The sequence below is a fragment of the Gossypium hirsutum genome, chromosome D10 (assembly GCF_007990345.1).
Source record: "Gossypium hirsutum isolate 1008001.06 chromosome D10, Gossypium_hirsutum_v2.1, whole genome shotgun sequence".
Classification (NCBI taxonomy): domain Eukaryota; kingdom Viridiplantae; phylum Streptophyta; class Magnoliopsida; order Malvales; family Malvaceae; genus Gossypium; species Gossypium hirsutum.
The window spans coordinates 55,380,880-55,407,812 of record NC_053446.1 but is presented as its reverse complement, the minus strand read 5'-3'; the positions used below and the strand labels follow the sequence as shown (position 1 = coordinate 55,407,812).

The window sequence follows — 26,933 nt, the reverse complement described above, 5'->3', positions numbered from 1 at the left end:
TTCATTTCGATAGAGAAATAATAAATACAACTGAAGAAGGTTGTGTATTTCAAAGTAAAAAAAAATAGGAATGAGATTCAACAAGCGTGTTTCGCTGACGGATTTAAAACGAAAAATAAGTACAAAGATGACAACTCATTGCTGAAAGCAAATGTTGAGACTGTTTTACAAATTTTCAGTTTTAACAGATCCGCTCAACTTCTCATAAATGGAGCTTGAAGATGATGATTATCTAGTGACAATGATAGCAATTGATTGCTCCCCTAAGATAGTAGCCTAGTTGAGTTGTTTGCGGAGATAACTGAACTAGATCCAATTCAAGTTGTAATTCCAGCAAGCCGGCGCTCTGGAATTGATTTTGATCTTAACGTCTCCTGAGAAGATCAGTCAGGTTGTGGACGGTCAATGCCAACTCCCGAAAATCCAAACACCGGTGGATGTTTGTATAACATCCCAAACTTGTGTACTCGTCTTGAGATCCATCTAGAGGTGTTGGCCACCATAGAAGATGATGATGAAGGGTCTGATAATGATGATCAGTCCCACAGTGATCCTAACGATGATTTCAGTTACCCCGATTTGGATGACATCCCTGAAGACATTAACGAGGAAGTCCCGATGGAGGGTGAAAATCCAAACCCTCATTCGGCCGGGAACACGGGCTCTGGTATAGTTATAAGAAATAATCCAGGGTCTTTCATGACCGACGTGGATCCTGATGCGGTTGTTGCACACAAGTTCCTGGAATATACAAACATTGTGCCGGTTCACCTACTTGATGATGAATTCGACGATGAAAAGTTGTTCGTAGGACAACAATTCAATAACAAAAAAGATTGTTTACATGCTATAAAACAACTTAGCTTGAAGTTAGGTGTAGATTATAAAGTAACGAAGTCGACACAATTTTTGTACGTAGGAGAATGTTGGAAAGCCTGAAGTGGTTGTAACTGGCGTGTTCGAGCCGCGTTAATGCAACGGACACAGATATGGATGATAAAGAAACTAGAAGGTCCACACATATGCACGTCTGCTCGTTTGTCGCAAGATTATCAAAATTTAGATGCAAAAACTATATACAACTGCATCATTCCTTTGGTGAAAGAGTTGCCCACTATTCAGGTGTCGGTCCTTATTGCGGATATGCAAGCTCAATTCAAGTATAAAGTGTTGTACAAAAAGGCATGGTGGGTAAAGCAAATGGCGATGCGAGAGTTGTATGGTGACTGGGATGCGTCATACAACGAGCTTCAATGGTGGATAGCCGGGATGCGGGAGTATGTGCCCAGGATAGTGACAGATTTGCAAACACTACTGTATAAAGGCCCGGATAGAGAGATACAACCGAGAAAACGAGTTTTTCACCGATTGTTTTGGATGTTTGGGCTGTGTGTTAAGGTCTTCTCTCAATGCAAGCCGATGGTGCAGGTGGACGAGACCTAGTTGTACGGTAAATACACGTAAATACTCATGATTTCTGTTACACAAGACGACAACAATAATGTACTTCCAATCACTTTCGCCATCGTGGAGCGTGAGTGCTTCGAGTCTTAAAAAATTTTCCTAAGAAATCTACTGAGGCACGTTGTCAGAAAAGACAACATTTTTTTATATCAGATAAATCAAAAGGATTACTTGCTGTGATAAAGTGATTGGGGGTTCCATAGAGGTCTGTTTATTGCATCCAGCACATCGTGGTAAACTTCCCATAGAGATTATAAGAATAAATATTGGAAAAAGAACTGGTGAACATGGGTAAAAAATATTGTTTGTATTTATTTCAAAAATTCCTTTTCAAATTTTTTCAGGCTGTAAGTTTTTAAAATATTGATTCCAAATTGCATATGCAGCTCATAAGTTAAAACCACGAAGATTTAGGCAAAGGTTCACGAGACTTGAATCTTAGATGTCATCTTTACCAATAGATCTTTGGACATGGTTGGGTAGCATGGAGAACTGGCAATGGACTCAAAGTTATGATAAGGGGTTTCGGTATGGACAAATGGCGACCAACCTAGTAGAGGCGGTCAACTCTGTATTGAGGCACACACGTCATCTGCCGATTTCTGTTGTTTTATCAGCAACATTCTATAGGTTGGCCACATTGATGCCTAGGATAGGGTTGAGACAAGCTAAGTAGATCGAGGTCGGGCACGTATACTTTGAGGTCATCCGAAAGGCCATGGCGGTAAATAGTCGAAGCGCACAAACAATGAACACAAAATTGTATTTGCGCAACTTGGAGACTTTTCCAGTTCAAGAGTACATCGGCCTTCGTTCGAGCCTTCCACCTAGGTCGTATGCAGTTGATCTGCGAAACAAGCGATGCAAGTGCGAGATATTTTAGACTCTTCGATATTCGTGTGCGCATGTTCATGCAACGTGTATGAGAGCAAACTTAAATGTTGAACAATTTATAGACGAGATCTACATGTTGCAACGCACATTGCGTATATGAGGGAACGAATTTTCTGTAATCCTCGATGTCTCAAACTGGGAAGTTTCATCACTTGCTTTCGAGATGGTGCATAACCGTAGTATTGGTACACATCCTAAAGGTCGACCACAATCGACGAGAATTCGAAATGACATGGATGTTGGGGAGACAGGCGAACCCAAACTATGCACTATGTGTCGAACATCTAGACACAACCAATCAACTTGCCTACATCGTGTCTATGTTTCCGGTCAATTGTCTTGTAATGCTGGACTCGAAGGTTAATGATATATTATTGAGCGCATGTTCTTGTAAAAACATTGTAAAAATATGAAAAAAATATAAAATGATATACTTTATTAAAATTATACAATTGATTAAATATAATTATTAATACATATTTTTTCTTATTCCTAATTTAAAAAACGTTAAATTATAATACAATATACATGCATATTTAATTTAAAGCACATTAAATTGTAATACAATATACATACATATTTATTTTAAAACACATTAAATTATAATACAATATAAATACATCTTTATTTTAAAACACATTAAATTATAATACAATATACATACATATTTATTTTAAAACACATTAAATGAAATAAATTACAATGAGAGAAAAATTAATATGAAAAAAAAACGTAAATTAAAATAGAAAGAAAGATAATTTAAATGAAATGAGAAAAAATTAAATTTAAATGGAAAAAAAGATGATTTAAATGAAATGAGAAAAAAATAAATTTAAATGGAAAAAAAGATAATTTAAATGAAATGGAAATAGAAATGAAATTAAAAAAAAAAAAGAAGATGATGAAAAGACAGGTGTAGGCCTGGCAAATGGACTTTCAGTGGCCGGCACCAGCAGCCTGGCAGGCACTAGGCCTGCTACAATGTGACCCAACAGGTCAGGCCTAAAAACCCAAAAAAATGATATAAGAAATTTTTTTGAATTTAAATGAAATTTAAAATTTTGAAATGGAATGATATTTAAATTGAGAAAAAAATTTTAAATGACTCTGATATTGAGACTACTTCTAATTAATATGAAAAAATATGGAATGAATTGAAAAAAAATTGAATTGAAAAAAGATAAATTGAAATGAGACTACTTGTGACTAATATGATTTTTTTTGTATATTAGGAAAAAAATAAATTTAAATGGAAAACAATTAATGAAATGAAATTTTAAATGAATACGAAATGAAATGTAATTTGTAATGAATATGAAATGAAATGAAATGAAATGAAATGTTAAATGAATATAAAATGAAATGATGATTATGAAATGGAATGAAAGTTTAAATGAAAATAAATTATAAATTGAAATGAAAACAAATACTGAAATAAAAAAAATTGAAATAAGAAAAAAATTAAAATTAAATGGGAAAAAATAATTTAAATGAAATGGTAAAAAAAGTTAAAAAGATAGGGCTTGTGTTAGGCCTGAGTCAGCATTGACCAAGGCCCATTCGACCGTCCATTGGCGGGCACTAGCCTGGCGCGACGCGATCCAACGAGTCAAAATTTAAAACAAGTTTTTTTCTTCAATTTTACTCTTGCTCAGCCACTATGGGTCCCCACTATAAATGGGGTATTTCAACCCAAAACCATTGATAACTGCCGCTCATTGTCGACCGCCACAGTCCTATGCCGACCGACGACCACCGATCACCTCCAAACACCTCTGACAATCGTTGTTCACCATCAGCCACCGCCGATCACTCCATGGATCCTAATCCTAATATTATTTTAAATGACAACAACCATATTGTAGCCTATGTGAATAAGGTAAATGAGAAGAAAAATGTCTCGTTTAATTTTAAATATTCATTTAAATTCTTTTTTAAATTAGAAATATAACATTCTATATTTACTATAAACGCAAGATCAATACCGAATTGTGAGACCCCGATTGTATGATCCCGATTATTTTCTCAATTGAAGAGTTTTGTCGTATTTGAATGTCGCGGGTTTTGGGCTAGCCGCGCACATTCAGATATCTGAGCTGCGAGCTGATTTAATATCGGCCTTAGTTGAAAGATAGCGCTCGGAGACACATACGTTCCACCTTTCGTGTGGGGAGGTAACTATTACACTGCAAGACGTAGCAGTCCAACTAGGGCTGTCTATAAATAGCGAAATAGTGACCGAGCTTGGAAAAGTACTCGATCCGAGGGGCACTTGCGAGCGGTTACTTGGAAGAGTGCCCCCTAACGATGAGGAAGGACGATTAACCTATATTAAATTTACTTGGTTAAGAGAAAACTTCCAACATCTTTTGAGTAGTCTAACGCAGATGGACATTATCTACGCTGCAAGAGCGTTCATTCTGCAACTTATAAGTGGGATACTGTTGCCGGACATCAATCAAAATAAAGTCCACATCATATATCTCCCCTTATTAAAAGATCTTGAACTTGCCAGAAGATTTAGTTGGGGCTCTGTAGTATTGGCATGCTTATACCGAGAGCTTTGTCAAGCGACAAAGTCGTCTACGAAAATAATGGGCGGTTACTGCCTTCTACTGCAGTCTTGGGCGTTATACCGAATGTCATTTCTAGCATCAGTGAGCCACTAACCCACTAACCATATGTGTGGCCACTCGTGAACAGGTAAATATATAGTTCAATTTTGCCATCTATTTTTTTAATTGTATAGTATAGTATACTCATTTTTTATGGAAAAAATAATCTGATAATTTATTCATTTTTTTAGATGGGCAACTGTACTGGGAATCGGACGATCATTCACTGTACTTGTGTATCGTCTTCATACCACCCGGAGCTCAATCGGGAAGCACGTACATATACTACTGAGGATATTTTTCCATCGGCACCTCCAGTCACGCAGTACCCCTTAATTCCGAATTATGGTGTATATGATTATACTACTTTTCTAAGTACACCATATGGGACACCGGAGGCCAGACCGAACAACTATCAAATGCCTCAGCAAGATGCACGGCATCGCCGATGGAGGCAGCTGGACCATTACACGTCAGCGCTCGGGACGTCGCCGAGATCACGACAGTTTTGATTTTTATCTATAAATATTTACTTTATTTTGTAATTATTCTGTTTTTAATATTAATTTAATTTCTCTAAAATAATTATTTGTTTGAATAAATGACTTCGAAATATTTAATAAAAAATATAATTCGAATAAGTAATAGTACACAAAAAATTAAATTTATAGATATAATAAAATACAAAGATTCTACAATATTAATACACAAAAATATAAAATTCAAACAAAAATAATATGCACTAAATTAAATTTAAACACCCAACAAACTACAAACAGATGGGTAAGTTTAATACACAAAAAATTTAAATTTAAACTACATATAATACGGTCTAAATTAAATTTAAACACTCAACAAACTACAAACAGATGGATAAAATTAGTGCATGAAAATTTTAAATTCAAACTATATATAACACAGATTAAATTAAATTTAAACACCCAACAAACTACAAACAGATGGTTAAAATTAATACACGAAAATTTTAAATTCAAACTACATAGAATACTGACTAAATTAAATTTACAGATACAAAAAATACAAACATTCAAAGAAATTAATACACAAAAATATAAAAATGAAACCTTAAATCCTAAACAACTACATTAAATTTACATATATAAAAAAATACAAACATTCTAAAGAAATAATACAATTATTTTGAATAGTAGCTTCTTCATAATTAGTCGTCTTCTGCTTGAATTAGGTCTACATTGCATCAGTACTCCACTTATAAGTTGTGGAATAAACATTCTTGCACCATAGATAATGTCTATCTGTGTTGGATATCTCAGTTAGCCATTATGGTACAGAAAGTCATCCAACCCTTAATGATATAACCTTTAAGGTTGACATGACAGTATATAATTCAACTTCGTTAAAACATGACAGTATATAATTCAACCCCGAAATTCGGTTGTACACTACGAAAAACTCCCATCTACAATCCACTACAAAAAACTCATTTGATGATATACTACAAAACACTTTTATTTTGATGGTAATTCTCATCCATTTACAATATCAGAACCAAAACCACCCACTATATATAAGGTTTGGTGCCGACCATTTGTGTTCTAAAATAAGAAAAAATAATTTTTTAATGTGATAAACTTGGTGCTGGCTATCGGTGGTGCCGACAATCTCCTTGCAAGCAACCAATTTTTTTTTTACTTTGGGACACTGGTGCCCGACACCAATGTCCCAAAGTAAAAAAAATTACCTTAGGACCCGAAAAATGTACATGGTGCCGGCCATCTACTGGCCAACACCCGTTTTTTTTTAAATTGACATTGGTGCCAGCGATTAATGTTCCAAAGTAAAAAAATTGCCTTGGGACTTGAAAAATGTACTTGGTGTCTGCTATTGGCCAGCACCCAAGATTTTTTTTAAATGTTTGTGGTGCCGGCCATTACATGGCTAGAATCAATTTTTTTTTCAAATACTGGTATATTTGTATACCCGTATAATACAATTTTAAAAAAAATATCTTGGTGTTGACCATTGGGTTCCCAAACTCAAAAAAATTATTTTTTTAAAGCCTGACACAATCATCAGGTAATGATGGGGACAAAACACAATGTGGTGCCGGCCATTGGGTTCCCAAAATCTAAATCTACTATTTATTTCAGGTCATTTTAGTGAATGTTTTTGAATAGGATTATTTTTGTAAATATTAAATTTTTTTAAAGTTAGATGGGTAAAATAATCCAAAATTGTAGTAGGTAAAATGAGTGGAGGGAGAATATAAATTGGGATTCTTTCATTCCCAAAAAGAATGTTTTATCTTTACGGCCCACTTGAAGGCTCTTTTACTAAAAATTTTTATTTGTTAAAGTACGGTAGTTTTTTTTCTTGAAATATATATATATATACATACTTCTTACAATTAGGACCTCACATAAAAACACTTCTAAAATGTGATAAAAGGAAAGGGGTAATATAATTTTTGTTGTTAAAATTTGGTAATTAGGTTCATTTTAATATTTATATTTTTATTTACTTTGGTACTTCAAGTTGACAATTAGATTTATTTTGATTCTTAAACTTAAAAAATATAAAAGTATGATGATGTGGCACTTTGAGATTATGCCACATCATTTTTTGAAAATTAAATATATATATTTTCAGGTGATGATGTGATACAATCTTAGCATGTCACATATAATGTTCTAATAATTGGACTGGAAGTTGAACCAGTCAAATCGCTAGCTCACAATTCAAACGGTTTGATCAATTCAACTATTAGATCAACAATAATTTAATAAATAAATAAAATTTATAAAAATTTAAAAAATTATTAAGCCAATTCAACTTGTTTAACTACTGGTTTTTGTCTTGGTTTTCAATTTTTACCGATTTCGAGCAAATTTAGAATTAATTGGTTCAACCTCTTTGTTCAAACCAATATACTGATCAATTCTTGTTCTAGTTGCTTCGATTGACCAATCTACTCATATTCCAAGAATACCGATCACATCATCAAATCTTGACGGAATTCAAGTTCAAGGATCATAATGGATCTAGTTACCAAGTTCAAGTATCAAAGTGAATAAAGAAAAAGTATATGTACCAAAATGGACCTAGTTGCCAAGTTTAGGGGCAAAAAATTATGTTATCCCTAAAAGAAATGGGTAAAAGTACTAGGGAAGCCGTTGTACTTAGGGGTGGATTGCATTTCGGCCCCTTTATTAAAAATTATATAAATTAACCTTTATACATTTCAAAATGTGCAAATTAGCCTCTCCATTAAATTTTTCTGTTAAATTATGATGTGAAAATGTTGAAAATTATTTTTTAATAAGTAAACTATAAAAATGGTCACCCAACTATGCAATTCGCTCTATTTTGGTCACCCAAACTATTAATATTTTCGATTTAGTGACTAAACTTTTCGCAATTAAATATTTTAGTCACTCTGAGTTGATGTGAGTTTTTTTTTAATTGGTCTAGTAACAAAATTATCCCTCTAAATGTTTGCACATTCTATCAATTTTATCATAAATATAAAAAATTCAACCAATTTAGCCCTTAATGTTTACACAATTTGTCATCTTAGTTCTAATTCTAAAAATTTCAATAAATTTGGTCCTCAATATTTACAAAATCTTTCAATTTAGGCATAACTTTAAAAATTAAAAAAATATGTATTTTTTTAATTTATTTTTAGCCCTTTATAACCTATTAGCTAACTAGTGATGGTAATGGGGCAGTTTTTTACCTACCCTGACCTCAACCCAATGCTCTACAGCCATGCCCCACCCTGACCCAATCCCAAATTTTAAAAAATTTAACCCACTCCGAACCCGAACATTAATAGTATACTTGATTCTGATCCATCTGACCTGAGGTTTTTCTTGTAAAATTGTAATTAATTAATTTTTTAAATAAAAGCTTTTGGCACCATTTTTTTATTAGATTTGCTTAATGATTTATCTCTAGCGTTGTGTGCTAATGTATATTTACACACACTTTGTGATTATAACAAAGAACAAAAGAAGAAACAAAGGTTCCTTTAATAAATTATTAAATTAAGAAGATAGAAAATAAGGAAAATAAACTTACAAGAGTGAAAGGGAGACTAGTATAATGGTAGTAGAATGAGACTAGTACCGATAAATTTTAGGGATTTTTAATTTAATTAATATTAAATATATATAAAGGGTAATTTCAAAAATATCTTGTGATGGGGTGGGACGGTTTCATTCTAAACCCAACCCAATTATTTTTAAAAACTAACCATCCTGACCCGCCCTAATGCTTGACTTCAAGAAAAAAAACCTCAACTACTATTAGGTCGAATTAGTTTAAAATCTGTCGGATTCGAGTTTTTTTGCAATCCCTACAACTAACCCATGTGGGATATTAAAATAAGAAAAAAATTACCCTCTTTCAAGTCATTTGCAAAACAACTCTAAAAAGTTGGGATAAAAAAATTAAGATCCAAAAGAAAATACAAGCATTAAAAATGTTATATATTCGGGTAGTAATGCAATGGATAATTCCAGATAGGTTCCAAATCGATTGGTTCGATCCACTGTGAAGCTTAAATTTAGAAAAAGAAATTGTTGCAAGTGGCTTGAAAGAGGGTACTAATTTTCTTATTTTCATATCTTACATGGTTTAGAAAAGCTAAAAATGATTTTTTTTAAAAGGCTAAATGTTGAGGACCAAATTTATTGAACTTTTTAGAATTAAAACTAAAATGACAAATTTTTTAAACATTGAGGGCTAAATATGTTAAATTTATTATATTTAGGATCAAATTGATATAATGTGTAAATATTAGAGGGATATTTTATTACTAGACCAATAAAAAAAACTCACATAAGCTTAGAATGACTAAAATATTTAAATTCAAAAAGTTTAGTGATTAAATAAATAAAAAATTTCAGCATTTTCCACATCATTATTTAATATAAAAATTTAATTATGGAGGGGCTAATTTACATGTTTTGAACTATATAAAAGCTAAATTTCCAAATTTTCCAATAAAGGGGCTGAAATGTAATCTACCCCTAAGTACAGGGGCTTCTTTGGTATTTTTACCCATAAAAATGTAAAGTTAAAAGAAAAAAATCCGAAAAAGATACAAATTAGAAAAGTAAAAGCTGCCATGTGTGAGTATAAGTAGGGGTGTTCATAGTTTGGTTAAAACCGAATTAACCGATCGAATTGATCTAATTCAGATATTTGGTAGATGATTGAATTTAGTTCGGTTGGAGGTCGGTTAATGATTTTTTAGAATTTTAGTTATCGAATAATTCGGTTCAAAATCGGGTAATTAACCGAATTAACCAATTAATCAAAATAAATAATATATTATATATAATTATTAACTTTTTGGTTGGTTGTTAACTTTCAAGATTTATGTAGTGTTTTTAATGTCTTATTTGCTATTTTCACTTCTATTTAAAGATTTTTGAACTATTAAAAAAAATTAGCAATGTGTTTTTTTATATGTTTTATATTTATTTAAATCAAAAGAAAAAAAATAATTTTCGGTTAATTCAGTTAACTGAAATATTTCGATTCAATTAATGTATTTAAAACAAATTTCGATTCGATTAATGGTTAAAAATTTTTATATTTCAAATAATTTAATTAATGATAATTTAGTTCATATATTAACTAAACTAATCATTTTAACAACCTACGTGTATGTATAACTTATAAATGGGTGAAAGCAAAAATGCCAAAAATCATGGTAAATGCATAAAAGCAAGGGAGTAAAAAGATAATGTGAAAAAGCCGATGGATAAAAGCATTATTCATTGATACATAACTAAATAGGATTCTCCGAAAAATTATGCTTTTCGTGGAAAAAGAAAAAGAATCATAGATGATTGTCTTTTATTGCCCAACAGGGAATGGTTGGTAGAATTATGATGTAGGAATTTAAGAGATAAATTATATTTTATTTTTATTTAAAAAATTAATTAATTAATTTTTATTTATTAAATTAAAGAGTTAATTTTTTATTTAAAAATTATTAATTTGTACGGTTTAAAATTGATGCGGTTGATGAAATATTTATACAATAATATGTGGCGTGTCATATGTACCTTATATTGATATATAAAGATAAATTTTTAACAATAAAAATAAATAAAATTTTTAACAAAATAGTTAATTTAATTATTAATCTAATATGTTACTATTTGAATGATCAACTTGTCAACTTATGCGGCCTGCAAAATCTGAGCAGCTTGGAGATCAACAAGAATGGGAAATATGGAGATGCTGAAAGGGGAATTGACAACAATGTTTACTTCCGAAAAGGGAAGATCGGGGACTGGTTGAACTATCTCACCCCTGAGATGGGAGAGAAACTGGACAACATCATGGAAGAAAAGCTAAGTGGGTCAGGGTTCACATTTCGTGAACCCGATTAAACCACTAAAACCTGCTGCACTTTCTAGTTTTTTATTTTGCACTATTTAGGGTTTGAATAAATCTGAGCTTGCTGCTTGAATAATGGCTGCAAATTTCGAGCATTGCTTTTCTCCACCTGTTGAAATTGCAGGGTTGCAATTCAACGTGTTGTTTGAAGTTGCAAGGCTAGGGTTTTCAAGTTATTTGTCATTTTAGACATGTTGTTGATATTGCAAGTGTCGTATGTTTTCTGTATGAATTGATGATTAAATTAATCCATCTTCAACTTTTTATAATCTACGTCAACACATAATATAAAAGGGTAAAGTACTGTAATCATTCCACTTCTAAATAAAAAGGTTTAATATGAAAATTGCCCCCTAAACTATATCCCTTTTACCATTTTGGTACTTAAACTTTTACTCTCATTTTCTCCCTTCAGCCTCTGCAATTGCTACCAAATCATGGGTTTCTCAAAGTAATTGTAACCTAGCTTTAGGACGGCCAAGCTAATTACAGATTATTGAGCAGAACTAATGTTGGTAAAGGATACTTTTTAGGGTTAAGTTTTTAAAATTGTGACCAAATCGATGTAATACGTAAAAGTTGAATACTAAAATTATTATTATACTAATTTTTTAATTATCATGTCATTAAAAAAACACCCAATCTTGATTAGTTAGGTGACCAAATTAAAAAATTTTGATTATTCATACATCTTTTTTCTTATTAAATCTCATCAAAAGAAAATAAAATCTAAAGTTTCATGAGTTCCACAACTTTAACCGATGCAGGTCTTGATGAAATATCATTCCACCAAGCATTCACACAAGGCCGACTAGTTACAATTGGCGATTTAGAGCTTCTCATGAAATAAACAAGGTCAGGTATATGGTGCAAATCGGCCATGCTATAGAAATCTCCTCCGAGATATTTATATTCCGACAACCTTTCCTCGTAGACATCGAGAACTTTGGCTAGGTTATGCAATTCGATCTCGATGATCTTCTCGTCAGGGGCGATCCCGTATATTGGATTGACGATCATTTGGCGAATGAGTGCTTGGTTGGAGGATTGAATTGGTGAGACTCCACTTCCATCCATGTATCCACAAGGGTGGAGTCCGTTAAACTACTTGAACCCAAAAGATCGATGGTGATTCTAGTTTCGTTATATTTGCGTGCCAAGTATTTGCATATTGCCCTTGATTCTGGTTTTCAATGGAATTCATACAAATTATCAACAAGAAAACAATTTTTTATCTTACCAAAGATCTTGACATCTCCATCTTCTAATGCCGCTATCTGGCCAAAGGGCTATCATTAAAAAAAAAAAACGTTTGGATTATGTTGCTTAATATGAAAAAGGAAATCACAATTTTATAAACAAATTAATTATTTATAAATATGAAGGTGATTTCATAAAATATCATGTTTATGTTTGGGCCGAATTTAAACAACTAGTATATAAGAGATGAAGCTGAACCCAACCTAAACCAACCTGACCCACCAACCCCAATGGTTAATAGCCTTACATTTAGAGATAAATAAGGTGGTTTTTGTGGGCAGAATTTTCGACATCGACCGGGACAAGCTCGTATTGGAGGCCTTTTTCGCATAGGCAAGGCAAGACGCGTGCAGTGCATGTAGAGAGGGGAATTCCATGAACTTTGATCACCATGGATATTTTCTGTAAGCTATTCTTTATTTCACCAAGAAATGAAGATGAGGATTGAGAAGAAAATGTTGGTTTGTTTTTTCTTTTATAGTTAAAGATTGATATCACTGCTTTTTCGGTTTCTATCGATTCATTCATTCCCTTCTGTTTATTTCTTTTCAATTGCTGCCTGCATTTCTTGTTGGTTTGTTAGTAGAAATGGCATCTTTGGGAACAAATGATACAGCTGCTTCAATGCTTACATAAATTATTCACACTCCAATCCAAGTCCTGGAATTAACCTGGTACGTTGTATTTCGATTCGCTATATTCCTTTCATTCAACTTGGTGATATTATGAAAAGAAACTAGAAAGTAGAATGATAAAAGGCCAATCAAAGGTCACATTCATAAAAAAGAAGAAGAAAGGATACATCATTAATTTCGATTTTTTCATCATCATCAAACCACTAATAATCAAGATTTCAATGTTACATAATACAGCTATTATGAGCTATGAATCTGGTCTAGGCATTGGTGACCTTCTCTTGGTTACTGGTACTTTTTTCATAGTAATGGTAAGCTGCTGCACCAGACAGCACCGCCAGTGTTAAGGCTTGTGAGTGCATCCTAAATCAAATCAAACACATTTTCATCATCATCATCACCATCACCAGTATCTGACATAAAAATACTGATAGAAGTATGCATGTTAAGCTGAGTTTAATCAGGTTTCAGAAAGAAAAATGGTATAAACCTTGCATGAATAAGCCTCAGACTTGGCTTAAGAGTGCTTTTTCCACGGCTGCTATAAGCCAACGATGCCCCAATTGCAGATGCCCAAACTGCACCTGCAAGACCCAATATTGCACCATATCAACAAAAAAATGAACAGCCAGAAAAAATAATGAAACAAAAGGAATTAAATCTTAAACTGACCAATGCTAGTGAGCTTGTGTTCTGAAACCCAAGACTGAAATGCCTCCATGTTTTTCTGGTTACTATCTGTTTTTGCTAGTTATATGTGAAGCTGAGATTGAAAGGGAAGAGGGCAAGTAATTTATACACGAAGTGAGATGATGTTGAAACGTGTGCTTTTGTTGGGAATGCGGTGCATGTGGCCCCTGGATTTGAGGTTTTCACTGTCTCTTGGAACATTGGATAAGGTTAAACCAGAGGCTTTCTCACCTGTTGGCTGGTTTTTGTTCCTGTCTTTACTTTTTTGACATGTGCGTAGATCCTGTGGGCCATTAGCATTTGGACCTGAACTAAAAACCTAGGAGCTAAGATATTTCTCACTTTGAGCAGGTGGTGGTGTGCAGCAGTGGGAATTACTATTTTCTTTGATTAGCTCACCAAACACCAAGTTGTTTATGGTCCTCCTCAACTAATAAATTCATTTTGATTTTAACACAAATATCTTGGATGTGTTTCTTTTTGTTCAATTTTGTGCCTGAATATTATATATGTAAAAGTTTGACGACATGATCTTTTGAGATTGTGATATATCATCACTTGAAAAATAAAAAAAAAATATTGTCTTAAAATTTTTAGATGATAATATGGTACGATCTTAGAGTGCCACGTCCTCACATCTTGATGGAATTTAAGTTAAAAGACCAAATGAACCTAATTATTAAGTTCAGTAACAAAGTAAATCTAAAAAGAAATACAAGTATCAAAGTAGACCTAATTACTAAGTTCAGGGACTAAAAATAATATTAACCCTCAGCTTTATTATAGATGTGGGCTAAGAACACTGAGAGAAACCAACAAATATTACAAAACTGAAGCACATTGGGCTTCATCCATGGCGACAGAATAGTTTAGAATTTAGCTTTGCTTTGGCATTTGACAAATATACGGTAACCAAATTGGCCCAAAAGCATTGGATATTGAAAATGTCGGCGGTTGAGTCTTAGGAATCCAATAACTTGTTGGATTGGAGCAGCGTCCAGAGCTTGCAACGGTTCCTCAATAATTCCATCGTTTCCAGAATCCCTCCATTTTCATGGCTATATTAACTGAATTTTCCCGCCAACTCAAAACCAGCTGCATCAATGCACTCTACAAAACAAAACCCACGCTCAGATTTCTCTGGAAAGAAGAGAAAGATGAAAGAAACTGAATCATCATTAACAAAACGAAGAAGTAAAACCAGCAAAAGGAACCCTCTCAAAAAACCCCATTAGTTATCTTACTTCTAACTCCAACTTCACTGCCACTGAATCCATCATCATCAACAAAAATGACAAGAACAAGGACAGGAAAAAGTCAGAGTAACAAAAGGCAAACGCTAGCTCCACGCCGTCTACATCACTAAAAAACGCCTTTTTTTCATGTAATTTTGATTGGTTGTCGGTTTTTTCTTCCTGTGTTTTATATTTGTATGTTTTAAGTGGGTTTTGATTTTCGAGTCTAGGTGGTCTAGGGTTTTTAGTTCTTGAATTTGGGTTTTTGTTCTATGAGAGAATGTTATTGTTGTTGTTTTAATACTAATTTATTGATTAACGTCTTGTTACAATTAAGCTTTTAGGGTTTTAAGTAACATTTTTATGTTGAATTTTATTTTTAATGAATTAATGAACATTTTTCCTGCATTAGAGTTTAATGGGTTTTGATTTTATGCTTAGTTAAGCTAATAGAATTGCATCTACAATAAGTCTATGAATTTTAATTGATGTTGATTTTATTAATTTAGTTTTTAGTAGTTTTTTTTATTGTTTCATTTTCTTCATTTTCAATGCAAGCTACATTGTTTGTTTGAATATAGTTATTTAGATTCTAGACAGTAATTGTGTGAGTTGATTAGTGTTTTTGATCTATGGAACTACTTATTTTAGAAGCAGTAGTTGGAATATACTCTGTGGTCTGAAAATTATGTGATGTTGGTTATCTATGTTTTTCTCAGCCACTTTTTCTCTCTAGTTTTCTGGGTTTTGCATGTAAACTGTACTTTGTGGTTTCGATATAGGAGTTGTTGATCGCGTGAAACAACGAGGCCGGATTCAAGGTGGGTTTCTTTGAACACTCTGCATTTCTTGTTGGTTTGATGCTTTGTAGTCTTTGATTACTCTAGAAGGAAAGGATACTTAAAAATTGTTACCAAACTTAAAAGCATAGTTGGATGATTATCAATATTATGGTATGTTAGTCCTTGAGGCAATCAAATGGTATTTCAATGTTGTAAGTAGATATTTACAACTAAATAGAAGATGGACGTGATTTTCAGCATTCACTCTCAACTTGATAGGTTGTTAGGTGTTTAGGCCACAATTATAAGACGAGGACTCCAAAACTTTGATCAATGAAATGTTCCAAATGTTTAGTCTTTTGGTACCTTGTGCTTGACCATATGTTTGGATATTAGAAAATAGAAAGAAAAAAAAAGGGCATGAAACAATTGCTAACTTGGTTAACAAATGCTTATTTTTTTATTATCAGTTTTCATTCATATAACTTCTGTTTCATATAATAATTGAGTCTCGGGGGAGATGGTAGGTGATGAGAATGATAGACTGTTGGTCCCTTTTAAAATGGTTTTGTTTTAGATGCCCTGGTTTTCCTCATATTTGTTTTGTATAAATTTTCATTCATATATCTTCTGTTTCCTAACGTAATCGAGTCTCGAAGGAGATGGTAGGTGATGAGAGTGAAAGACTGTTGTTCCCTTTTAAATCAGTTTTGCTTTAGATGCCCAAGTTTTCCTCTTGTCTATATTTCTAAGCCAAGTTCCTCTGAGGACTCAAAAAATGACTTTTGGAACATGAAAGTTTAAGATATTTGAATTATTGTATCTTGTGATAGCATTTTATATTTAGGTATTGAAAATATGATCTTATTTATTTAGATATTTAATCTTCTTTACTCTTTGTATCTTGTTCTCTTCTTTACTATCCCTTACTTGCCTTATTTACTAAAAGTCTTTTCGCCTTGTCTTTAATGTAGGAAAAAGATGGATGGAGATGGTGATATTGATATCTCCAAATCATGGCTAATGCTATTTTGAAAGGTTAGCTTAAAAACTTCCCCAGTTTCTTAATTTGTATTGAATGGATAATTATGCTATTCATCTTTGGGAGTTTTTGGCCTTTCATTAAAACAATTTATTTAGAAGTTCTCTATCAACCTTATATATAAAACTTATGTTGTCTGACTCTTCATCTTTTGTTATGTATTTGTGTTTGACGCATATATGGATACAGGTATAACAATATGACTCCAAGGATTCTCCAAATTACATAAGACCAAACCTGGGAAAAATTGAACATACCGTGTCTGACATACCTTTATTTAACACTCACATCCAAGTTTGAGTAAATGATGCATGTATGTACAGTGTTTCTTCCTGTCATGATTGCTTCCCTTGGTGTCAACGCGATAATTTTTGGATACGAATAATGGCAGGTGACAGTAAGATTGTTCTTTTCCTTTCCACATTCCAACATTTTACTCAACTAGGGGTGAAAAGAATTTGTAGTTTCACTTCATGGAATCAATTTAACGCTGTGTCAATGGACAATTTGTAGTTTCACTTCATGGAATCAATTTAACTCCAAAATGATTACATTCTGCCTGTTATTGAATCATTAACATGCCATGAATGCTTGTTTATAGGCTGTGCTATGGCATTTAGATCAGTTTGCTTTTTTCACACAGATATGGAGTGGAATTCAAGTGTTAAACATAAAAATCGGATGGAGCATGTTTCAGGAAGCAAAACAATGATATCATGCCTTTTTTTTTTTTATCTACAATTTGCTTTTTTTTTTTGCTTTAGTTACGTCATTAGTATTAGTTATTACACATTGATGTTGATGATTGCTTTTGCATTAAGTCATATCTTGCGTTGGTCTCTTTGAAGCCTTGTTTCTTCCATAATGATATGAATCCTTTAAGATAATTTGGATAAATATGTTTTAAGCTGAGCTTAGTGGTTTGGTTATGTCACCACGATTGCAACACGAGAGAAGGCTAAGCCGCTGAGGTATATGCTTCCAAGCACGACTTACCCCACTGATTTCATTGACAAGTTGAGCAATGATACTCTGATTCGACTGCGAGTGTTGGAAATGAGTATGTATGCAACGTGGGCATGTTCAATTTTTTTCAAGCTTTTCAGGTATTTGGAGAGTCCTTAGAGACTCGTATTGGATCCGTACCCTTGTTGGATACTGGTGTCGATGCATTGGAACATGTAGAAAATTCAAGATTCGGAACAACATAAGGATATGGCCACTGACAATTTTTGGTGTAATATAATGCTTGAAAGTCTTCCCCATCGTAGGTCGAGTAGCGAATGTGCATCCAATTATAATCAACCACCATGATAGTTTAGACTACACTTCTACTCCTTTAGAGTAGCTTTTAATGTGTTTGATTGACAGATTTTCCATGTTTAGCAAATCTGTAGTTCATAAAAAAGCATACTCTGCCGACACTGGCATTAAAGCATGGGCTTGATTCCCTTTTTCAATTGTGAATTATTGGTATCAAGCTGGCAGGAAACTTTTGTCTTGTCCCTGTATTGTCCAAGTTTTTTGCTGTTGTACTACCAATAATGCAGGTTAGGCCTATGTTAATCGGATTTGATTGTTGTCGGGCATGGGTGTTCAATCTTTTCTTGGATTTTTATAAGAGCATCTGTGAAAGTATCATGGAAGCTCCTGTAGCAAGAGGTAGATTATATTTTGCTCATTGTATTTAAAACAATAAGTAAATTAGTCTTTGCGTATTAGGTCAAAAAATAAATTGATTCTGTTAAAAATTTTATCTATTTTTACTCTTAAAAATCAGTTTTTATACGTCAACATGGTGTACAAGTGGCATGTCATGTGTCATTGTCCGGTTATTCCATCAAGAACACTAATTTTTAAACTGTAAATAGGTGAAATTTTTAAAAGAAATGATTAATTTATCTAATTTTTTAATAGAAGAGGCAAAGCACAATATTACGAGCATCTCTTTTGCATAAAAAAAGTATACTTTAGGAAAAGGAAAATTGGAAGCAACAAAGGGCAAAGCAACATTTTGATTGTGCCAGTCGGCCATTACATTTATATAAAATTTAATATTAATTATAAGTATATGTAGCTTTGTGGTTTGCTTGGAATTGAGGGGTGGAGCCTACAGAAAGAAGCATTTTACCCTATACTGAGGCTAAGTAGGCTCTGGGTTATTCCTTTCTGTCTATTATAATAAAAGTAGTAAAGGATTGTTACTGGAGCTCATTTGAAGCAAAACATTACTTTATTTTATTATATTTCTGCTTTCTTCATCAGTTTCCAAAGTAAACTTATTTTGCTCATCTAATCTTCCTATCAGTTGGATCCTGTAAAAGTTAATCGTTCTTTTTTTTTTGATAGAGAAATTCTAACATTCAGTTCGCTCAATTGTTTCAAAGATGGGTTAACCTGAGCTTTAGAAAAATCAGTTAGAAAGATTTTGGGTTGATTTTTAATTGGGGATGTAAAGGTGAAGTTATAAGAAGTTTGAAACTTAAAAATTTGGTGTAAGTTCTAATTCTAAAATTTGAAGTTGGTGGGACATAAAAACTGAGCCGTTTGAATTGCTTTGATTTGGTTCAATTAAATTTCATTTGCTTGATAAAATATAAGTTCGTTTTTCACATTTAACTTCGAACTTAGTTACTTCTATTTGATTTTCAAGTCAAGATTAAATTGAGTTTTTCTAATACTTCTAAAATAAACCTCAGCTAGTTTCGTTAACTATTTAAGTCAATTATTGAGATATCCAAATTTGACTTGCTCAATAACTCGAGCTATGAACTCGAATTAAAAAACTCTAATTATTATTTTTATTTGAAATCAAATATCTTACAAGTATAAGTGCTCCTTTATTGCATAATCATTTTATTAAAAACGGAGAGAAAAAAAAGGATAGTACAAATTTAAATTATATGAACATCTCAATCACTCACTTCAAACAACAGACAGATAACTTTTTTTTAATAAAATTTCTTGCAAGTATGGAAACGTGTTTCAATTTGCTTTCCGACAGTTGATTCTGATTTCCCCAGCATTTCCTGTGAGAGGTTTAATGTTTCCCATCTTGATCATAGACTTGGCAAATTCCTTGAACAATAATGAAGTATCGGCTGCATACATTTTAACCAAACCATCAGTTAAAGAACTTCCATTGAAGATCTCTTGATCTGAATGAAGCAAACCCTTCTTCTCCAACAAATTCTTGTAGTATAAGTTATCAAAACTAGTTGGTGTTTGACGGTCGAGAGGGGCGAGCACACTATCGTTGCCGCTTCTCGGGCAAATCCGTCGCAACGAGTTGGCAAAGGAGGGGTCTATATTGGAGTCGTTGTAAATGTGTGACCGAAATGATGTGCAGCGGGCGAGGCCAATGGTGTGTGAACCTGCGAATCCGAAAATGAAACATGATGTGTCTAACTGTCTATGCTAAAATGTAGTTATCCGAAATTGACATTTGGATTACCAGAAAGTGCTACAAGGTTTTTTATTGAGAGGCCTTGAGCTGAGAAGCTTGAAATAAGAGCGCTTAGATTAGAGGTTGGTGGTGGAATAGAGGCATTTGCGGCACTTCTGCTAGCGCTTGTCGAATCCCTTCTTCCCAACCTTACCTTCCATGACGGACCCCCTAACTGCATACACCACGAAAATGATCAATTCATAACATTATTGACGGTAATAAGGTACCAAGTGTACTTACCCGAACAACCGAATCACGAGCAGCAATGGCGAGAATATCAGCGCAGGATACAACTCCAGGACACGCTTTCTCCAGCCGAGCTTTGATGTTGTCGACGACGTTGAACCCTCTCGCCGAGTTATTGTTAGGAACCGCGGTTTTCTCACCTATAAACGTCGAGTTATCGTCCAAAAGTACCGACCCATCACAACCCTGTTCATCATGAAGGCTCAGTGTCGGATTGTCAAACACAGGTGTTTCAAGAAAAATGAAGAGTACTCACGTTAACGAAGCAGTCGTGGAAATGTAATCTCAGCAACGAAGCTCCGATGCGAGTTTCGTTCTTTATAGCTGAGGCAACTTCGGCCTTCACAATAGACAAAGCTTGCGGGCAAGTGGATGAATAGTAATTAGGAGAGAGTTGGGCATTGGTTTGACATGAAGAAACAGCAACAATCAAAATAATTAGTAACAGTGAACGAAACAAAGCCATGTTGGTTAATGCAAATTTGTTGCCAATCATATTGGAAATGAAATGAGGCCCTTTTTATAGTGTGTAAATGCGTAAAGATTTGGGTTAATTATCACAAATGGATATGGAAAAACGTGAAAGGATTAAATAAGGTAACGTAGGTTGCCAAGTTCCTTCTGTTGATTGACGTACTTTAGTTTGTTGTGACGTTATTTTTCTTAATTTTCAAGATCTTCTATTGAAAGCTTAAGGTTCCTTTAGCCTCCAATGCTGCCTTTGAGTAAGTTTTATTTTACACTGATAAACAATAATAAACTTAAAGACCCGTCTCATTTATCACTATTGCAGATATAACCAATGTTATAAACAACTCGAATTGAAGGCATCTTTAAGCAAATCATGAAAGTAAAAGTAAGTTTTCACTGTTTCTGATAAGTTTACCAGATGTTTTACAGCAGCTATTGTTGAAGTTCTGAAATGAGACAGATAATTGTAACGAAAATAGTAGCTATAATCCTTTTACAAACACCATGTTTTTTCAGTTGACTTTTCTGCAATTGATCCTAATTTGCCCAGAATTTCCTGTGAGAGGCTTGATGTTGCTCATCTTGATCATAGATTTGGTGAACTGTTTGAAAAACTTGGAAGAATCTGCGGCATACTTTTTAACCAGAGAGTCGGCTGATTTGCCGTTAAAGAGCTCTTGATCGGACCGGAGGAGACCCTTCTTTTTCAACAAGTTTCGAAAGTAGAAATTATCGAAAGAAATCGGTGTCCGTAAGTCAAGGCGTCGATGAATGTTATCTTTTCCGGTTCTGGGGCATTTGTGTTGCAGGGACTTGGCAAATGAGGGATCAATGTTGGAGTCATTGTAGATGTGTGCTCGAAATGTTGTGCACCTTGCCAGGCCAATAGTGTGTGCACCTACATACCATTCCAAAATGAAACCAGTAGTTAATCAAAACAAAAGTATACGCCTTCCGGTGCTTTCTCTATTTTACTTGGACTCGTCATCATTCTTAAAGTACTCATATCAAACACCTTTATTGACACATTTTTAGATATGGGAACACGTGAAAAAGCTTATAAAAATTGGATATACCCGAATCAGAGTAACATAACTCGAAACAATGTAGAATTTGCCTAGTTAAGAGTCTAATTACCTGAAAGTGCCACCAAATCTTTCAATGAGAGTCCTTGAGCATGGAAGTTTGATTTGAGAGCACTTAAGGTGAAACTGGGTGCAGGAATGAACTTGTTTGCATCAGCCCTGCTAGCAGTGATAGAATCCCTCCTCCCCAGTTTAACTTTCCATGACGGACCCCCTAGCTGCAAATGATAAAAAGGCCATTAATTGCGGTGGTCCGACATTTTCACAGTCACATTGCGGTCAATTACAACAAACATCAACGTTAAAGAAAACAAAACCGTAAAATAACGACCATAACATCGCGTTGCAGCTGCTACTTAAATGCAGACTTACTACGACAGTCGAGTCACGAGCAGCAATGGCAAGAATATCGGCACAGGAAACTACTCCAGGACAAGTTTTCTCCACTTCAGCTTTAATATCGTCGACAAGTTCGAATCCCCTAGCCGAGTTATTGTTAGCAAGAGCAGTTTTCTCACCAATAAACGTCGAGTCATCGTCCAACAATATCGAACCGTCACACCCCTGCAGGTATTTTCATAAACCAAACAGCCAGAAGATCGAAGCTAAGATATAAAAAAAAAAAAATACAAGTTTATGAAACAATGCTCACATTAACAAAGCAGTCATGGAAATGCAACCGCAGCAAAGAAGCCCCCATCCTTGGTTTCTTCTTTAAAATGGATTCGGTTTTAGCTTTGACAATGGACAATACTTGGGGACAAGTCGATTTGTAGTAATTTTGAGAGAGTTTGCTTCCATGGCTGCCTTCAACAAATGCACCAAAGACAAGAATGACAAGAAGAAGTAACAAGGACCAAGCTTTAGGCATGGAATGCATTCTTGTGAAATCTCAAAGAAAAAAATGGTTATTTTGGGATACTAAAAACTACACAAAGTGGAAGCTTTTAAGCCTAATATAGCTCAATTTCTTCATATACTTGGTGACTGGGTGTTTGACAGAAAAGGGGAGAAAAGTTATACGTAGTTTCATACACTAATCATTTCAATTAGAGCTAATCCTTAAAAGTAATGGCAATTTAATTTGTTTATAGCTTTATATCTCCACAAATTTTATGTTTACATTATGCAAACCATCTTTTCAATCCTACAAAATCCAATCCTAGTTACCATACCAATACAACACTTTCAATAACTTGTTTTTTTATTTTATTTTATATATTTATATATTACAAGGTTTCACTTAAGAAATAAATCCAATTTTTGGATATATTAGTCCAAAGTTAATGGTTTGTTGAGTAAACATTTAAAATTAAAATTTTTAATATTTAATATTTTAAATGTATTTTATAATTATTTTAATTTTTTATTTAATATAAAAAATCCACCAAAAATATGTTGAGTAAGATAAGTAGGTATGTAGCTACTGATTACTTAATGTAGATTATATTTTATTAAAAAAATTAAATATTCAAATTAGTATAAGTATCTTTTATCCAAAACAATTTAAAATAATATAAAATATTATATTCATAATATTAAATTTTAAAAATAAATAATCTTTTAAAATCGATATTTAATTTTTCAAACAACAAAATTTACCAAATAAATTTTTAATATAAATTCAACACTCATCAAATTTAGTAGTAAAACTTTAGTACTTCAATTTTCAGTATTTAAAATTTCAATTTATCAAACATATCAACTAAGCAAAAAAAATCTAGAAAATCAAAATATGATTCATGTTATATTGTTGAATTCGGTTTGGCATAATGACAAATTTAATCTTTGATATTTACATTTTTTAAATTTTTTTATGTTTTAGTTAAAATTGGTTATAAAAGAGCCAAAATTTTTTTTAAACAGAAATGCTAATTAAAATATTAATTTTTTAATCATATTGGCATGGCAACCTGCGTGGTAACCTATACATACTTCATGCTGACATGACATTATTTATTTTATGTCTCACATCAAGAAATAATTTTAAAATTATAAAATGTTCAGAAAAAATCTAAAAATTTCAAATTAAAATAAGTTTAGAAATAAAAAAATAGCATGAAGTATACATGGTAAACCTATTTGGGCTACCATGTTTAAAAAAAATAACATTTTAGTTAATATATTCGTTAAAGAAACAATAATTCAACTCTTTTTAAAAAAGTGATAGTGAAATTCAACTTTTTAAAAAAAATTAAAAATCAAATTTAACTAAACAAAATAAATATAAATTGATAAAAGATATAAACATTCTAATTGAAGTTTTGTTGAATTTGGCTTGGGTAATTGGGCATATTTGGTTTGAAGGTTAAAATTGCCATATTTAGAATTGAATGGAAGTAAAATATATATAAATTTTAAATTAGTTATTAATTGTTATGGTATAAAATAGATATTTTTAAATTTAAGGAATAAAATTAGAACACTAGATAAAATGACCAGGATCATGCTTTGCTTTTGGTTATTTATTTGTTTATATTAAATTATAGAGTAAATTTTTGAAAGTTAAAATAATTTTTAAGTTTTTGTACATTTCGTACATTAAAAATTTAGTTTCCCTACTTTTATATTTAAGAATTTAGTTTCTTTACTTTTTAAATTTGAAAATTTAGATTCAATTATTACAACTGTTAAAAATTGTTTGTGTTAAATTTACTGGTGCGATATTTTTAAATTAAAAAAAATTCGCTTGATAGTGATGTAAAAAAAAATAACATTGAAAATACCAACAAGTATTGGGTGCAATGATAAGACATATTGTATTTTCAAGAGGAGGCACAAGTTCAAACCTTGTGAACAACATTGTTGGAAGGGACAACCACAAACCTCGAACATGAATCGTGAAAAGGACATGAAGAATACCAACAAAAAAAAAACATTGAAAATACAAATGGGGATTTTTCTTAAAATCACCCATTCAAACTTGTAATTATAAAATAGTTTTTTTTGTTGGAATAGTATTCTTACAAAAATGATGTCAACATTGTAATTAAAATAGTTAATAATATTACTATTTAGACAAGCTAATGACATTATAAAAGTAGCAAAATCAAATTATGTAAAAAATTAAAGTATATGAATTAAATCTAAGTTTCAGTCTATTATAGGGCCAAATCGAAATTTGATCATTGTTTTGTAATGTAAAAAAAAAGAAAAGAGAAGCAAACCCAAAAAATGTGTTGATTTTTATATATAACACATAACATTTTAATCAAAAAGTCAACGATATTAACTATTTAGACTAACTAATAACATTATATAAATATAGATACCAAATTATGTTAAAAATTAGAGTATAAATTTAGGTATAACAAAAAGGCTAAAATTAAAATTTAACATTTTTCTATAATGTAAAGAAGAAAATTATACACCTTTCAAAGCATATAAGTAGACCTATTAATGGGCTAGATTATTTGCCTAAGCTTAAAGGTCTGCTCGAAACTTAGAAGGGTTTGAGCAAAAATATTAAACTTGAAAAAAAGGCTTGGCAAAAAAAACATTAGGCTTGTTTAAAATATTGGTTGGGCTTGAGCTTGGATAATCAAGGCCCGAGCTCGACCCTGACCCGACCCTTTTTTTAAGTTTGTTATTTATATAATGTTATTTTTATATATTATATATAGTTTATAACACATAAAAATTAAATCAATAGTAGTATATAATACTAATATAATGTAAATGTTAAAAATATTAAGATGACTTTATTTAAAATTTTATAAATAAAAAATATATAAATATATTTTAAAATTTTTTAAATAATATGACAAACCTAAAATGGGTTTGAGTTAGTTATTTAGAAATATGAGCGGGTTTAAACAAAATTTAATCGTATATTTCGAGTTGAGTTAGGTTTGAATAAGAATAAAGTGTGTTAATATCATACCTAGACCCAACCCAACTATAAACACCTTTACATATAAGTATATAGATTCGATTTAAAAAAAAATCGATATTGTTATACTTAAAAAATAATAAAAATTATTTTGATAATAATTTGATTCCAGCCGTGGATATAAGTACCTAAAGTTGCCTTAGAAGTGATATTGTTTTTAACGTTGAAAATTGATGAAGGGATTTAGGGTGGGTTTGGATGAGTGGTGAGGTGCGATGCGTTTAACTTACTTTTTGTCTCACGCTACAGTATCTAATTTCATTACCATCGCTGTTTTTATACTAACCGCATGTAAACGTTTCACCAATCCAAACCCACCTTTACTGGCAAATTGTTTGATTATTATAGTCCACCTTAACCTTATCCTCACACTAAACCAAGGAAAACCATTATCATCTTTTATTAGCATCCAAAAAGTGAAAGCCTTCATGTCATTGAGCACTTCAATTCATTATTCCCTTTACCCATATTTGACAATTAAGCCAATTAGAAACAATGCTTATGTTTTTGCTTAAAAGTCATGCACTTTAGGTAACCTTAAAAAAGAAATCATTGCTATGATATTCCTTCATGTACGTTGTCGAGTACAAGGCAAAAGCCTTTCACATCACTCTTTAAATAATTGCATCTATGTTGTTAATTGTGGAAATTTGAACTCATGGGGCCTATTTTTAAACATATTTTATTGACCTAATTAATTAATTAGATTACTGAAGTTTTTTTTTCTTCTTTTGGATAATTTTATCATGATTTGTGAGCTAAAATTTTAAAT

General features: G+C 32.3%; 3 protein-coding genes and 1 long non-coding RNA gene across 5 annotated transcripts; 1 reads left to right on the top strand and 3 right to left on the bottom strand.

Moving 5' to 3' along the window:
- Nucleotides 1-12,104: 12,104 nt before the first annotated feature.
- Nucleotides 12,105-12,452, bottom strand: LOC107915653 (glutathione S-transferase F13). Its single transcript, XM_041101994.1, has one exon. It carries the CDS (start codon nt 12,450-12,452, stop codon nt 12,105-12,107), a length of 348 nt encoding a protein of 115 aa, XP_040957928.1.
- A 2,358-nt stretch (nt 12,453-14,810) lies between these two features.
- Nucleotides 14,811-17,751, top strand: LOC107916307 (uncharacterized). 2 transcript variants are annotated; one of them, XR_005919774.1, is made up of 4 exons: nt 14,811-15,344; nt 15,978-16,016; nt 16,952-17,015; nt 17,209-17,751. It is a non-coding gene; the product is annotated as an uncharacterized lncRNA (long non-coding RNA). The 2 variants fall into 2 exon arrangements; XR_001689459.2 differs by having other exon boundaries at nt 14,813-16,016.
- A 2,086-nt stretch (nt 17,752-19,837) lies between these two features.
- On the bottom strand, nt 19,838-21,484 carry LOC107916305 (peroxidase P7). The gene is made up of 4 exons (XM_016845498.2): nt 20,970-21,484; nt 20,708-20,899; nt 20,474-20,639; nt 19,838-20,393 (listed from the first exon to the last, which is right to left on the bottom strand). The coding sequence occupies exons 1-4, from the start codon at nt 21,207-21,209 to the stop codon at nt 20,005-20,007; spliced, it is 987 nt and encodes a 328-aa protein (XP_016700987.2). The 5' UTR covers nt 21,210-21,484; the 3' UTR covers nt 19,838-20,004.
- A 74-nt stretch (nt 21,485-21,558) lies between these two features.
- Nucleotides 21,559-23,255, bottom strand: LOC107916306 (peroxidase P7). The gene is made up of 4 exons (XM_016845500.2): nt 22,922-23,255; nt 22,642-22,833; nt 22,322-22,487; nt 21,559-22,082 (listed from the first exon to the last, which is right to left on the bottom strand). Exons 1-4 carry the CDS (start codon nt 23,147-23,149, stop codon nt 21,697-21,699), a joined length of 972 nt encoding a protein of 323 aa, XP_016700989.2. The 5' UTR covers nt 23,150-23,255; the 3' UTR covers nt 21,559-21,696.
- Between the last annotated feature and the right edge of the window lie 3,678 nt (nt 23,256-26,933).